This window comes from Mercenaria mercenaria, chromosome 7 (assembly GCF_021730395.1).
Source record: "Mercenaria mercenaria strain notata chromosome 7, MADL_Memer_1, whole genome shotgun sequence".
Lineage (NCBI taxonomy): Eukaryota > Metazoa > Mollusca > Bivalvia > Venerida > Veneridae > Mercenaria > Mercenaria mercenaria.
Window position 1 is genome coordinate 63,060,999 of NC_069367.1, and position 13,164 is coordinate 63,074,162.

Genomic DNA, 13,164 nt, shown 5'->3' on the forward strand with positions numbered 1-13,164 from the left:
ACTGCATGGAATCACCTAATTAATATGTAGGACAATAGACTAACAAAAAAGGTATTTCTCCATGATTATTACATCAAATCAAACAACTGGAGCAGTGACATAAATACAATTATGACATACATAGGGTTTGAGCAACACTTTCAGGCGAGGACCACTATTAATCTTAATGAAGCTGAAGTTTGTCAGTTTCGATGCGGTATACCGCCAATTAGTAAAGAGACAGGACGTTACGTTAAACGCCAGAGCAACAAAGAACGTACCAGAAATCAAAATGCATGTTTTATTAGAATGTGACTTATTTACTGAAATAAAAAGTTCTATACAGGGAGATATTTGTACAAATGATGAGTTTCAGGATCTGTCAGCGATAGAAAAGTTAAATATTCTTGTAAATATACACCCTAGAAAAACAGCTAAATATATCATGAGATCATATATACATAGAAGAAGTATACTTAATTCATAATGTTAACTGTTTTTAACTTGAATTGATTTTCATTTCTTGCTATTACAAAGACTGATATTGGTTTACATTTATGTCTGCCATTTCATTTCTTGAGCATAATCATGCTATAATTATCTTGTATTGTATTGTATTGTAAATAGTCATCACTTATTTAAGGTGACATATAGGTCCACTGGGCCGGGTGCTTTTATTGTGTAATTTAATTTGTTATAATTATGTCTTTGCACATGTCACTATAAACAATAGTTGTCACAAGAGACAGCTCGCTCGACTATTTCGATGCTGGATAGTGAAATTGCGCACATCTGAGGAAGCTGGAGCTGTCACTGGAGTATTTAATGACTCCATGTAGATGAAGATATTGGACTTTATATTGTTAATATTGCTGATATTGGCTTAAGTCTGTGTCAAAAGTATTAGGTAACTAGAAGATGCTTTTGTAGAAAATCTCCCCCAATGCATAGTAGTAATAGACAAGGTCAATAGGGGACAGGAGCAAAAGTCCAAGAGATACCGATGGTTGGCTGCAATTGGGATCATCTACTCGGCATGTCCAATCATCCCAGGAAGTTTCAACATTCTGGGCCTAGTGGTTCTCAAGTTATGGATTGGAAACGGTTTTCCATGCTCTGGCCCCTGTGACCTTGACCTTTGATCGAGTGACCCCAAAATCAATAGGGGTCATCTACTCTGCATGTCCAATCATCTTATGAAGTTTCAACATTCTGGGCCAAGTGGTTCTTAAGTTATTGATCGGAAAGTGTTTTCCATGTTCAGGCCCCTGTGACCTTGACCTTTGCTGAAGTGACTCCAAAATCAATAGGGTTCATTCAGTCTGTAAATCCTATCACCCTATGAAGTTTGAAGGTTCTAGGTCAAATGGTTCTAAAGTTATTGATCAGAAACGGTTTTCAAATTTCAGACCCTTGTGACCTTGAACTTTGATCAAGTGACCAAAAAATCAATAGGGGTCATCTACTCTACATTTCCAATCATCCTATGAAGTATCAACATTCTGGGTGAAGTTATCTCAAGTTATTGATCAGAAACGGTTGTCCATGTTCAGGCCCCTGTGACATTGACCTCTGATCGAGTAACCCCAAAAATATTAGGGGTCATCTACTTTGAACGCCCTATCACCCAATGAAGTTTAAAGGTTCTTGGTCAAACGGTTCTCCATTTATTGATCGAAAATGAAGTGTGACAGGCAGATGGCCACCGTGACCTTGACCTTTGATGGAGTGACCACAAAATCAATAGGGGTCATTTACTCTGCATGTCCAATCATCTTATGAAGTTTCAACATTCTGGGCCAAGTGGTCCTTAAGTTATTGATCGGAAAGTGTTTTCCATGTTCAAGCCCCTGTGACCTTGACCTTTGCTGAAGTGACTCCAAAATCAATAGGGGTCATTAAATCTGTAAGTCCTATCATCCGATGAAGTTTGAAGGTTCTAGGTCAAATGGTTCTAAATTTATTGATCAGAAACGGTTTTCAAATTTCTGGCCCCTTTGACCTTGAACTTTGATCAAGTGACCAACAATCAATAGGGGTCATCTACTCTACATTTCCAATCATCCTATGAAGTATCAGCATTCTGGGTGAAGTTATTTCAAGTAATTGATCAGAAACGGTTTTCCATGTTCAGGCCCCTGTGACATTGACCTTTGATCGAGTAACCCCAAAAACAATAGGGGTCATCTACTCTGCAAGTCCAATCATCTTATGAAGTTTCAACATTCTGGGTCAAGTGGTTCTTAAGTTATTGACCGGAAATTATTTTCCATGTTCAGGCCCCTGTGACCTTGACCTTTGATCAAATGACCCCAAAAGCAATCGGTGCCGTCTACTCCATAAGCCCTACCATCCTATGAAGTTTGAAGGTTCTAGGTCAAATGGTTCTCCAGTTATTGACCGGAAATGAAGTGTGACGGACAGACGGACAGGGCAAAAACAATATGTCTTCCCCAGTTGGTGGGGGATCAAAACATATAAATAAGTATAAAAGGGACATAATTCATGGAAACCTGCAAGAGTAATGCATCATGTGTCATATCATGTGCCTAATAATATGGAATAACTATTTTAAGTTTGAATTAAATCCGTTCAGTAATATCTGAGATAGACCAAAAGTGCATCACAACTTGAACCTGAAATTCTAAGTAAAAAGAGGGCATAACTCATAACATATTGGCGCCAGCACTGTGGACCTTGTGTCGTATGGTGTAGGTGATGATGTGGAACAACCATTTTAAGTTTAAACCAAATCCATTTAGTAACAACAGAGATATGGCGAATAATCATCAAAATTAAACTGAAATTCTAACCAAAAAGGGGGCATAATTCTTGAAATATTGGTCCAAGAGTTATGGCACTTGTGTCATATGATCCGAGTGATGATGTGGAACAAATATTTTAAGTTTGAATCAAATCCATTTGATAATGATAGAGTTAGAGTGACAGTGCATCAAAACTTGAACCTGAAATTCTAAGTAGAAAAGGGGAATAATTCATGAAATATTGATGCCAGAATTATGGCCCTTGTGGCATAAGATGTGAATGATGATGTGGAACAACTATTTTAAGTTTGAATCAAATCCTTTCTGTAATAACAGAGATATAGTGAAAATGCATCAAAATTAACCCTAAATTCTAAGTAAAAAGGGGGCATAATTCATGAAAAATTGCTGCCCGAGTTATGGACCTTGTGTCACTATTTTAAGTTTGAATCAAATCCAAGATAGAGTGAAAGTGCATCAAAATTTATCCTGAAATTCTAAGTAAAAAAGGGGATAATTCATAAAATATTGGTGCTAGAGTTATGGCCCTTGTGCCAAATGTGGGTGATGAGGAATATTTATTTTAAGTTTGAAACAAATCCATCAAGTAATTACAGAGTTAAAGAGAAAGTACATCAAAACTTTATTCAAGGTGCGGACGCGGAAGGACGCTGACGCCGGGTCGGGTAGGACAGCCCTCCATACTTCGTATGGTCGAGCTAAAAAGAAATTTCTTATCTTATCTTATCTAATACGTATATTAACGACAATGAGGTTATTCAAGAGCAAATCACTGTTTGAGATTATAAGGATCTTACATGTCTGCCTGTGTAAGACGGGGTTTTCCCTACCCGAGGGACAGTGTGGAATGGAAAACCGAGCGTTAGCGAGGTTTTTTATCCAAGCTGTCCCGAGGGTTGGGAAAACAGCTGTCTTATACAGGCAGACATGTTAGATCATTTTTCTTGCCTATCACGTTCAAAACAGATCGTGGAGACAAATAGATTTTGGTATTTCCTGACATTATTTATATAGTTTGTGACGTCACAATAGTGCCAGTACAATCATTGTACTACAATGTGACGTCACCTTAGTGCACGCTATTTTATACAAGGGTTTTCCCTAGGGAAAGACAGAAATATCTATCCCTGGCGCGTGCTCGGACAAATGTATACTTTCCCTGCTAGGTAGGCAAGAAATATTATTTCTATTCTAACACGTAATCAAGGATTATTATGTACATCTTGGCGACATCCATCAAATACTTGTCTGTTTTGTGCGAGTTCTTTTCCAGCGCGCCGCTTTTACGTTTGACGTTATGAATTAATGATTGTGACGTAAATGAACACAATTTTCAGTCTTCTTTGTTTCTTAGAAAAACAAATCGGGTCGTGCTAGAATTTAGAATAACTTAATCCGATGACAAATCGGAGAACATACCTGCAAACCCAGCCTGATATATATACTGGACCATCTGTGTAGACTTTCCCGACCCAGTCTCACCGAGTATCACACACACCTGATTATCTTTGATGATTGTTAATATGTCTTCTCGCCTTGCGTACATCGGTAGTGCAGCCGCCAGCCGCTGACATTCAACACCAAACGCTTTTCTTATCTCTTTCAGTTCATGTTCAAACTTGTCACAGTCAATGAGCGTATTCAGTTTCAACTTCATACTCTGTAAATATCTTGTGAACTCTTTTCTTTGTCCCTCCAACTCTTCCAATTTATCTTCAAATGCAAGCTTTTCATTTGATAATTTCTCAAACTCGTAAAAGGAGACTCCGCGCTTTTTACCAATGCGTTCTTCTACAACAGAAAGACTTGCACGGACATCACGAATTTTATCATTGTGCTTATCTAAACCATTTTTCGCTAATTCCACTATTTTTATAAATGCCCTTTCTAGGTCGTCCTTTTTTTGTTTTGTTGTGTCAACTTCTAGACCTTCCGCTTCTCTCTTGTCAAAGAAGCACTGTATTTTATGTTCAGCATTTTTGTTATTCCTGTTTAGCATATGTCTGGCTACGGACGCTTTGTTAAAACTTTCAAATTTCACTGAAATTATACTACTTTCTGAGTCACTCTTTCTGATCCCACAAGTGTCTGTAACTTCGAAGTCAAGAGCTTTTGGATTTCCCATTCTATGAAGCAAGAAGTTTTTTAAATTGCTTGTGTTGCGGACTTTATCATTGACAACAACATATAAATAGGTTTCTTTTGCCAGGTGTTTATGTGACGCTGACGGGTTCAGCGGCCCTTTAGATTGAAACGTTTTTCCTCCATTCTCAAATCGTTGTTCTGTACCTACTTGGTTATCAACTTTACTCGAAATCTGCTTCTTCTGTACATTTGCATTCTTTCTATCATCTGACTCGACACTTGTCTGAATGTTTGCTTTGGTATTTTTACGTTTGTCTCCTTTTGACCAGTTATCAATATGACCTGCCGTAGTTTTATGCAGCTCACCTTTACTTGAATATGTATCAAAACATTTTTGCTTAACATATCTAGGAGTGTTTTCTTTATTCCTCTGTGATCTGGTATCCTTAAACTTTATCTTCTGCGTTTTATCTTCGCCACTCTTTGCATTTCCTTTATAAGAATCTGCGTGTTTGTCTTTCAAGTCAGTATGAGATTTTTCAACATGCTTTTTGTCATATTTTACATAGACACATTTGTCTCTCTGATATTTGGTTTCATTCTGATTACAGCCTGTTGGCATTCTACTATCAAAAGAACCTTTTCGAGCATACCTTCTGTTATAGTAAGTTCCTGATTTAATTTCTTTTGGTCTCGCTCCAAGACTCTGATCAGTATTTTTATCTCGTTGTGCAGACTCTGCTTCAGACTGATGTCTTCTTCGACTGTAACCTTTACGCTTCTTGTCTTCCTTTTCCGATTCACCTTCGTAACCTCCACAAGCTCCAGCCTCTGCTTTTAAATCAGTGGTAGGTTTCTCTTTCGGTACACTTTTATCTTTCTTAGCACTTGACATATCTTCATTTCGGGATTCTTCGTCCATCTTTTTCTTTAATTGTATCTAGTAACAAGTGGCACTTTTCTATATTACACCCTGAAAATAAATTACAATGTCTGAATATTAGTATTAGGGCAATTAAAGAATTACGTATGGTTCCTGTTAAGAATCTAATATAAAGGTATGGTTTAAGGAGGTAGGTTACCTTCATATTTGTATGTGCGCATGTCCAACCGGAAGCTAACGTGACGATTTACGACGACGTTTACGACAAATTAAATGTGTTTGTATATTCATTCTCCTGAAAACAAATCATGAACCTGCCTCCGATCTGATACTTTATGGTTTAATAATGCAGAAATAATGAATCAATTGCCGCAGAAACGCTTCAAAACAATGTTGCCTTAAAATGACGTCATTGACGTCATGACGTTACGTGTCAGTTACCGCGCAAAATTAAAAGCTTTTATCTTGAAAGTACGTAATTCTGTGCATTTTCTTTATTTTAACTATCTTCAAATAACAAATATTTGCTGAAATATTTGTTATGAATCTTTTGCTCTGAATAATCATCAATATTTTGCTTCTTTTATGTAGTTATATTGAAACGTTATGCGGATTGTAAGAAAATGGATGATGGTAACCAATGTTATTTGGAACATAGTTGGATGAAAGGTTACTTGTAACGGCCATTTTCAAATAAAAAATCTAGCAGTTTGATTTGTAATACCTATTTTTCAGGTTCCGTTGATAATTTGTTACTTATATACTAAAAATAAGATCTAAAACTGTTCAAATTTCAGTAGAAAAATGTGGTTCCTTAAATTCAATTGATGTTACCATGGAAATGAAGCCCGTGACCTATGTATCTAAATGTAAAATTCAAAAGCGTTGACACTGGTCTATTTAAGAAACACAACTTCGGCTTTTTATTTTCATTTCAACAATATCCATTAGAATAATATCAGCATGCTGAACGATTTTTCCATGAAAAATGTCAGGCGAGGGGTACTGCCGTATGTATTCTAAGCTGTGAAATTTGTTTGAATCAATGCAAATAACAAGAAAATATAACTTACGTTAGAAATAATATGATTTAAAGCTACATTAACTAGAAAGATAATCTTATTCAATATTTTTTATAAGAAATTACGACAAAAAGCAAGATATAAGCTATTTTAAACATCTCTGTTGCCATGGTTACTGTAAACTTTAAGAAAAATAGGGTACCATGTAAAGTGCATGGTATTTTGCTTATAATATTTCCCAAATATTCCATGTTAGTCATTAACAGAATGCCACTTAAGCCGTCGAAAACCCCTATTTTTATACATAGTTGTTTAAAAATGAGAGAAAATGCGTTACCATGGAAACACGAGCCCCGCGACATATGCATTTAAAGCTTATATTAGAAAGCTAACGTGCATACTAGTAAAATTATCAATTATGCAGACTTCTACGGATATCAATGAAACTAAAATACACTGAAAAGTGTTAAATATCCGTATTTTCCTTCTTCTTTTAATATGAAATACCTTTAGAGGGTCATGTTCTTCAAACCTAGATAAAAATTGAATTTGAAGGGACAGAGACAAACGAAATTGAGATTGTAGCAGGTAAAACATCATATTACACGAAATACAAACAAATGCTGCGGTTAAACTAACTTGAATTTACCCTTGTAACAAGGTAACCTACCTCCTTAACAGTTCTACACTTAACTATACATATTTTCTTCATTCTTTTGAAAGGCAGATGTAGAAACATGATAATCCTAACTTTCAGAACCTGAGAAATGCATTGATTCTTGAGCTTATTTTGCTATTATTTGGCTCACATTCTTAACAGCATTTTTAACTGTAAATGATTAAACATAAAGAACATAAGACAAACGCATTTGACACAGTTTTGACGTTAAATTCTCGTAAAATTACGACGGCAAGTTATGTTGAGAAACGTAATAGCAAAAAATCTTATGCACTGACCCCCGATTTTTTCCCCGTTTATCATTTTGTTTATAAACAATGTTGCACAAAATGTGGAAATATGAAAAAAATTCACCATTTAAAAACATGCTTCATTTTGCTATTTTATCTGACCGACGAGGCAAAATTTTCCGACGTCAAAACAGGTTTTGCGGTCGGTTGCACCGAATAATCGTTTCAGTGTATAAAAGTTCATTCAAAAATAGATACTGTGATAAAAGAGAATGTCTATATATAGAATAAAATGAACGTTTAACGGATAAAAATTGTCAAAATAATGAGCGTTTAACGCTAAAAAGGCGCAAATTTACTGTTGCCGCTAGGGGGCGCTTCGACGTCAAAACTATATCAGATATTTATTTTATAAATGCACCATTTGAAAAGGGATGCATATCCGTTCAGGACATGTATACCGAAAATTATCACGATCTGAGATGGTGCCGAAATTCGTGAGGAAAGTACCGAGCCACGTTAAGGAAACTACTGAAAACAAGGAATCGGTAAAACCGAATGATGCTCCCCGATGCATGTGCTTGTCGTCCCAATATGGGGAATAACGTACTTTCCCGTCAATGGCCGCTATCATTTTGTGAAGTTTCAATGAAATGCCATTAATACTTTTCAAGTAATGCTCCGGACAAGCCTTATTTTGAATAATGAAGGGAGATAATTCAAAAACTAGGTAAAGTAGAGTTATGGTTCTTCGACATTGCACTTTCCGTCAATGACCTCTATCATTTTGTGAAGTTTCAATGAAATGCCATTAATAATCAAGTAATGCTCCGGACAAGCCTTGTTTTGTATAATAAAGGGAGCTAATTCAAAAACTAGGTAAGGTAGAGTTATGGTTCTTTAAAACTGCACTTTTTGTCAATGGCCTCTATCATTTTATGAAGTTTCAATGAAATGCCTTAATACTATTCAAGTAATGCTCCGGACAAGCCTTATTTTGACAATTGTATAATAAAGGGAGATAATTCAAAAACTAGGTAAGGTAGAGTTATGAGTCTTTGACACTGCACTTTGTCTCAATAGCCTCTATGATTATGTGAAGTTTCAATCAAATGACATTAATACTTTTCAAGTTATACTCGCGACAAAAGTGTGACGGACGGACGAACGGACGGAAGGACGGATAAAGAGACAACTATATGCTCGCCCTTCGGGGAGCATAAAAATCAGCATACATCGAAGGTCGCCATTAAAACATTTAATGAAAGAACAGTTTGAGAGAAAGCCATTTCTCCCCGCTCGTCGTGTTTTGTTTTTTCAAAATGGACATCAATCTGTAATCATTCAAGATAAAGTTATGAATTTTGTACTCTGTACGTCCTTTCATTTCATCTATCAATATTCAAGTTTCATAAACTTCCTTTCAGAAGTTGCACGTATGTCACAGACAAAACTTTGAGAAATATATGTCTGAATTATTATCTTTTGCTCACAACGATAGATATAATCTTCGTTCCTCGACACGTAAAGATCTTTCTTTGCTGAAGCCCCGAACAAACCACTTGAAAAACATTCTCATACAAAGCCACACATTTATGGAATTCAATTCCATCAAACTGCAAGATAATCTATTAACATTTAAACGAAAAATTAAGGATTATTTATTACAAGAACAACGTTACTAATACTGAGATTTTTTTTTTTTAATCTTCATCAATTATCATGCATTTCTGTGACATAGGGTAGCTTTTTTATGATATTAATGGATGAATGTACATGTATGCAAAATGAATTACACTGATTTATTCTCCTGGTAAAATCATTTCAAATCGAGTTGTTTTTTTTCAAAGTGTGTTTGTCGTATAAATTGTGCTACTGTTACTCTTATTGTTGTAGATACTGTGTTTTTACATTTATATAGAAGACCATGTTGGAAATAAATTGTATATATATATATGTATACTATGTACTCTTAATATGTCACCTTCTTAAAATAAAGTTGTTATTATTATTATTATTATTATTATTATTATTATTATAGAAATTAAGAAAAAAGCCATAAAATGATTTTAAAAAGCTGTCAGAAGTACACAAGGAGTCCGGTTGTGGGGTTATGTGTGAAACAGGACATGGAAAGGGGCGGCGGAATGGATACTAAGAAACAATGACGAAAAACAGAAGCTGGATGTAACTTCTTTTTTTTCTTTGTGTACAGTTGTGTGTAATGGGGTATGGGAGATATGCAGAAATGATATTAATTGGGGCCACGAAAAATAAATATTAGATAACATAAGAAAGCGATTTTTCTATTGAGGGAACTGAGCGAACACCATTTTCAGTCTCAAGGTCACGGTTAGCTTGACTTTGACCCATTGACCCCTAAAAAAAATTCTATGAAATTTAACACTTGTATGCGAAATTCTTTGATAGTGAGCTGAAGCCATTTTCAGTCTCAATATCACTGAGGCCTTGACCTTTGACATACTGACCCCAAAACAATAGTGTTCATCAACTAACCATAGGCAATCCTCTTATGAAGTCTGACGAATGTAGGGCCTATAGATGCATTCCTTGGTTATTGAGCGGAAAGCACTTTTAATAACAAGGCCAAATGACCCCAAAAAACCCGAAAATCATCTATTGGCCTCAAGCAATCATCCTCTGGGGTTTGAAGACTGTAGGTCAAAGTGTGTTTAAATTACTGAGCGGAAACAGCTTTCAGTATCAAGGTCACTTTACCTTTAATCTACATACCCATAAAACAAAAGGGTTCATCGACTAACAACAGACAATCATCCTGTCAAGTTTCACGACTTTGGGCCAAGGTGTTCTTTAGTGACAGAGTGGAATCCGTTTTCAGTCTCAATGTCAGAAAGACCGACCTTGACCTACTGACTACTATAGGCCAAAACTTTCTTCAGTTATCGATCAGAAACTGATTTTCAGCTAAAAGGTCATCGTGACCTTGACCTTTCAATGACCACAGGCAATCATTCGACTGTAGGCCTACTTCATACATACATGTGAAAATAACTTCAACCCTTAGCGGCAATATATTTTTGAAGAAACAGAAAATCTTTTGTTTCCCTTCACAGTTGTTACGGCAATCAGAATTCTGCAAAATATATTCTTTGACCCACTTTTTTTGAAGACCATCCAAGAAAAATGCGTGCTAAGTTTTATCAACTTCCACTGAACAGTTTCAGAGATTTTGTTCGAAGAAAAAAGTTCAGAGCGGACGACGGATGGTTGACACAATAACTCATTAAAGCAATTTGTGGAGCTGAAAGCCTACTGTATTATCGTAGGACAGGCGTGTGTGGAGCTAGGACTTATAATACAGAAATAAGCCTGCCTATGGTCGTTAACAAGGTTTGTTTTACCACCCAAGATTCTAGCATTTTCATCGGATAAAAGGTGGTCACGTGGTGATGAAGTCTCCTTGTTCCTGTTGAAAAACTAAATGCTTGTCTACGAACTTATTTGGTTTGTATGATATAAGTAAAATTCGTAATATATCCAGAACGTGTCCAGACATGCTATATATCGTGGTGCTTAATTATTATTTAAGTTAAATATTTTTGCTTCTTAAAGTTGATTTTTATGCCACTCGACACACTAATGTGAACCTGTTTTGCATGTGGAAATGTACAACAAATTCCACTAAGCTCAAGAGAATGTATCCAATAGGTCTACAAGTATAGAACATATTCCGAGAATATTTCACAGTTCACCATATTGAATCTCCATCGTAAATAATTGTTGAATTCTATTCTGTTTGTCCTGCGAGTATAGAAAATCTAAAAGATTAAAAAGAAAACGCCACTGTTTTCAATTCGCAGTCTTGTAGTTACATTAAAAAGATGAAATACGCGTTTGTTCAAACAGTTTGTAAAAATACAGCCTAATTTTTATTATGCCCTTAAACTGCAATAGGATAAAACTGATGATGTCATAATAAGACTGTGTCAAAACTAATACATGTCGCTTTTACCATATTTTCTTATAATTGCTTCTAATAAGAGGGTTATGATCACCCTAGATCGCTTGACCGAGTTCCGTTGCTACAGCAGGTATATAAACAAGAGCTGTGCTCAACTATTTAAAAGCCTTGTCACTAATTAAATGAATGAAAACCAAAAGACAAACAGGGGAACAACTTTGTTTAAAGCAAAACATAGTTGTCTAAACTAAACACTGCATGTCCGATCAACACAGTGGAAGAGTGTGGGAAGTTTAAATCAATTCCCCCTAATTGAGATATCAGTTTACAAACAAAAACTTAACAAACATTGCAAAATCGAAAGAATGGACATAACTTCAAGAAAGGCAAAATATAGATTAGCAATCTGTGCATTGGTATATCAGATCATCATAGTCAAATCGTGTGTGCAGTTGTGCACTTCAATCCATTCCAACAAATGGTTATTAAAGTTATTAAACCTGAACAATGTATGTCGGATCATCTCCATTGCCACTTGTGGGTAATAAGATACCAGCTTACATACAAAAACTTAACCAAATATCGGTAGGTCACAAAAGGGGGTATTACTCGGTAAAAGTGCAAATCAAAGTTATGAAACTTGCACACAAGAAACTTCGGGACGCAGACGCTGACACAGACGGAATGTAGGGTACAATAGCACTACCTATTTTTCAAGAGTCGAGTAGAAATCGAATCACGTAAACAATAGTACTGACTTTGGTATAAACACAATTTGTCTGTGCCTTGACCAAGTTTTGGACCCATGATGTCCAAGTTTCACATCTGACCTAGATCAAAATATCAAGACGCAGTCTGACCAGGTTTCGTGCAAATGAGGTAAAATACTGGCCCCTTGGGTGTTAACAAATTTCTTTATATAGTTAATAGTTTTACATAATGGCCTAGTTTTAAACCAAGATGACCTAATTTTGAAACATACTGAACAAGTTTTATGTTGGTCAGATAGAAAACTGTGAATGAAAACTCTGACCTCTGGATTTTAAAACGATTTTTATCACGATGTGGTCGCACCACAGGATGACCTAGTTTTAAACTGGCCCTTGATTTTGTAATGCCAAACATTCTGGCCAGATTTCAAGTCCATCAGGTATAGAAAATAATGCGTCTAGAATTTTAACTACGTTTTTATTTATTATTTACTGGTCTTGTGTTTGACCCCAGGGGCCAACCTAGATTTCATGAAAACAAATATTTTATCCAAGTTTCATTTATATCATGCAGAAAATATGACCTTTGATGTGTTAGTAATGTTTTCATATCATTTACTTGGTGACATTGTATTTGATCCTAATGAATAAGTTCAAAGTTGGCCTAGATTTCATATTGGTAAACATTCTGACCATATTTCGTGTAGATCAGTTAGAAAATGTAAAATCTATAGATTGCTTAGCACTTTTATCTTAAGAAATGAATTTTTCGGAGTTATGCGAAATGAGCGACAGAAGAGGATCAGCAAGTCCATGATCGCGCTGGCGATTCATGTTTGATTTGCCG

At 35.8% G+C, this 13,164-nt stretch overlaps 1 protein-coding gene across 2 annotated transcripts in view; it reads right to left on the reverse strand.

The window, feature by feature from the left end:
* Positions 1–13,164, reverse strand: part of LOC123554061 (uncharacterized) — a 38,165-nt gene that overhangs the window by 13,828 nt on the left and 11,173 nt on the right. For both annotated transcript variants that reach the window (XM_045343934.2, XM_045343935.2), the window contains exon 3: positions 4,185–5,823. In XM_045343934.2, coding sequence (XP_045199869.2) covers positions 4,185–5,772 — 1,588 coding nt within the window. In that variant the 5' untranslated portion in view covers positions 5,773–5,823. The remainder of the gene's footprint in view (positions 1–4,184; positions 5,824–13,164) is intronic.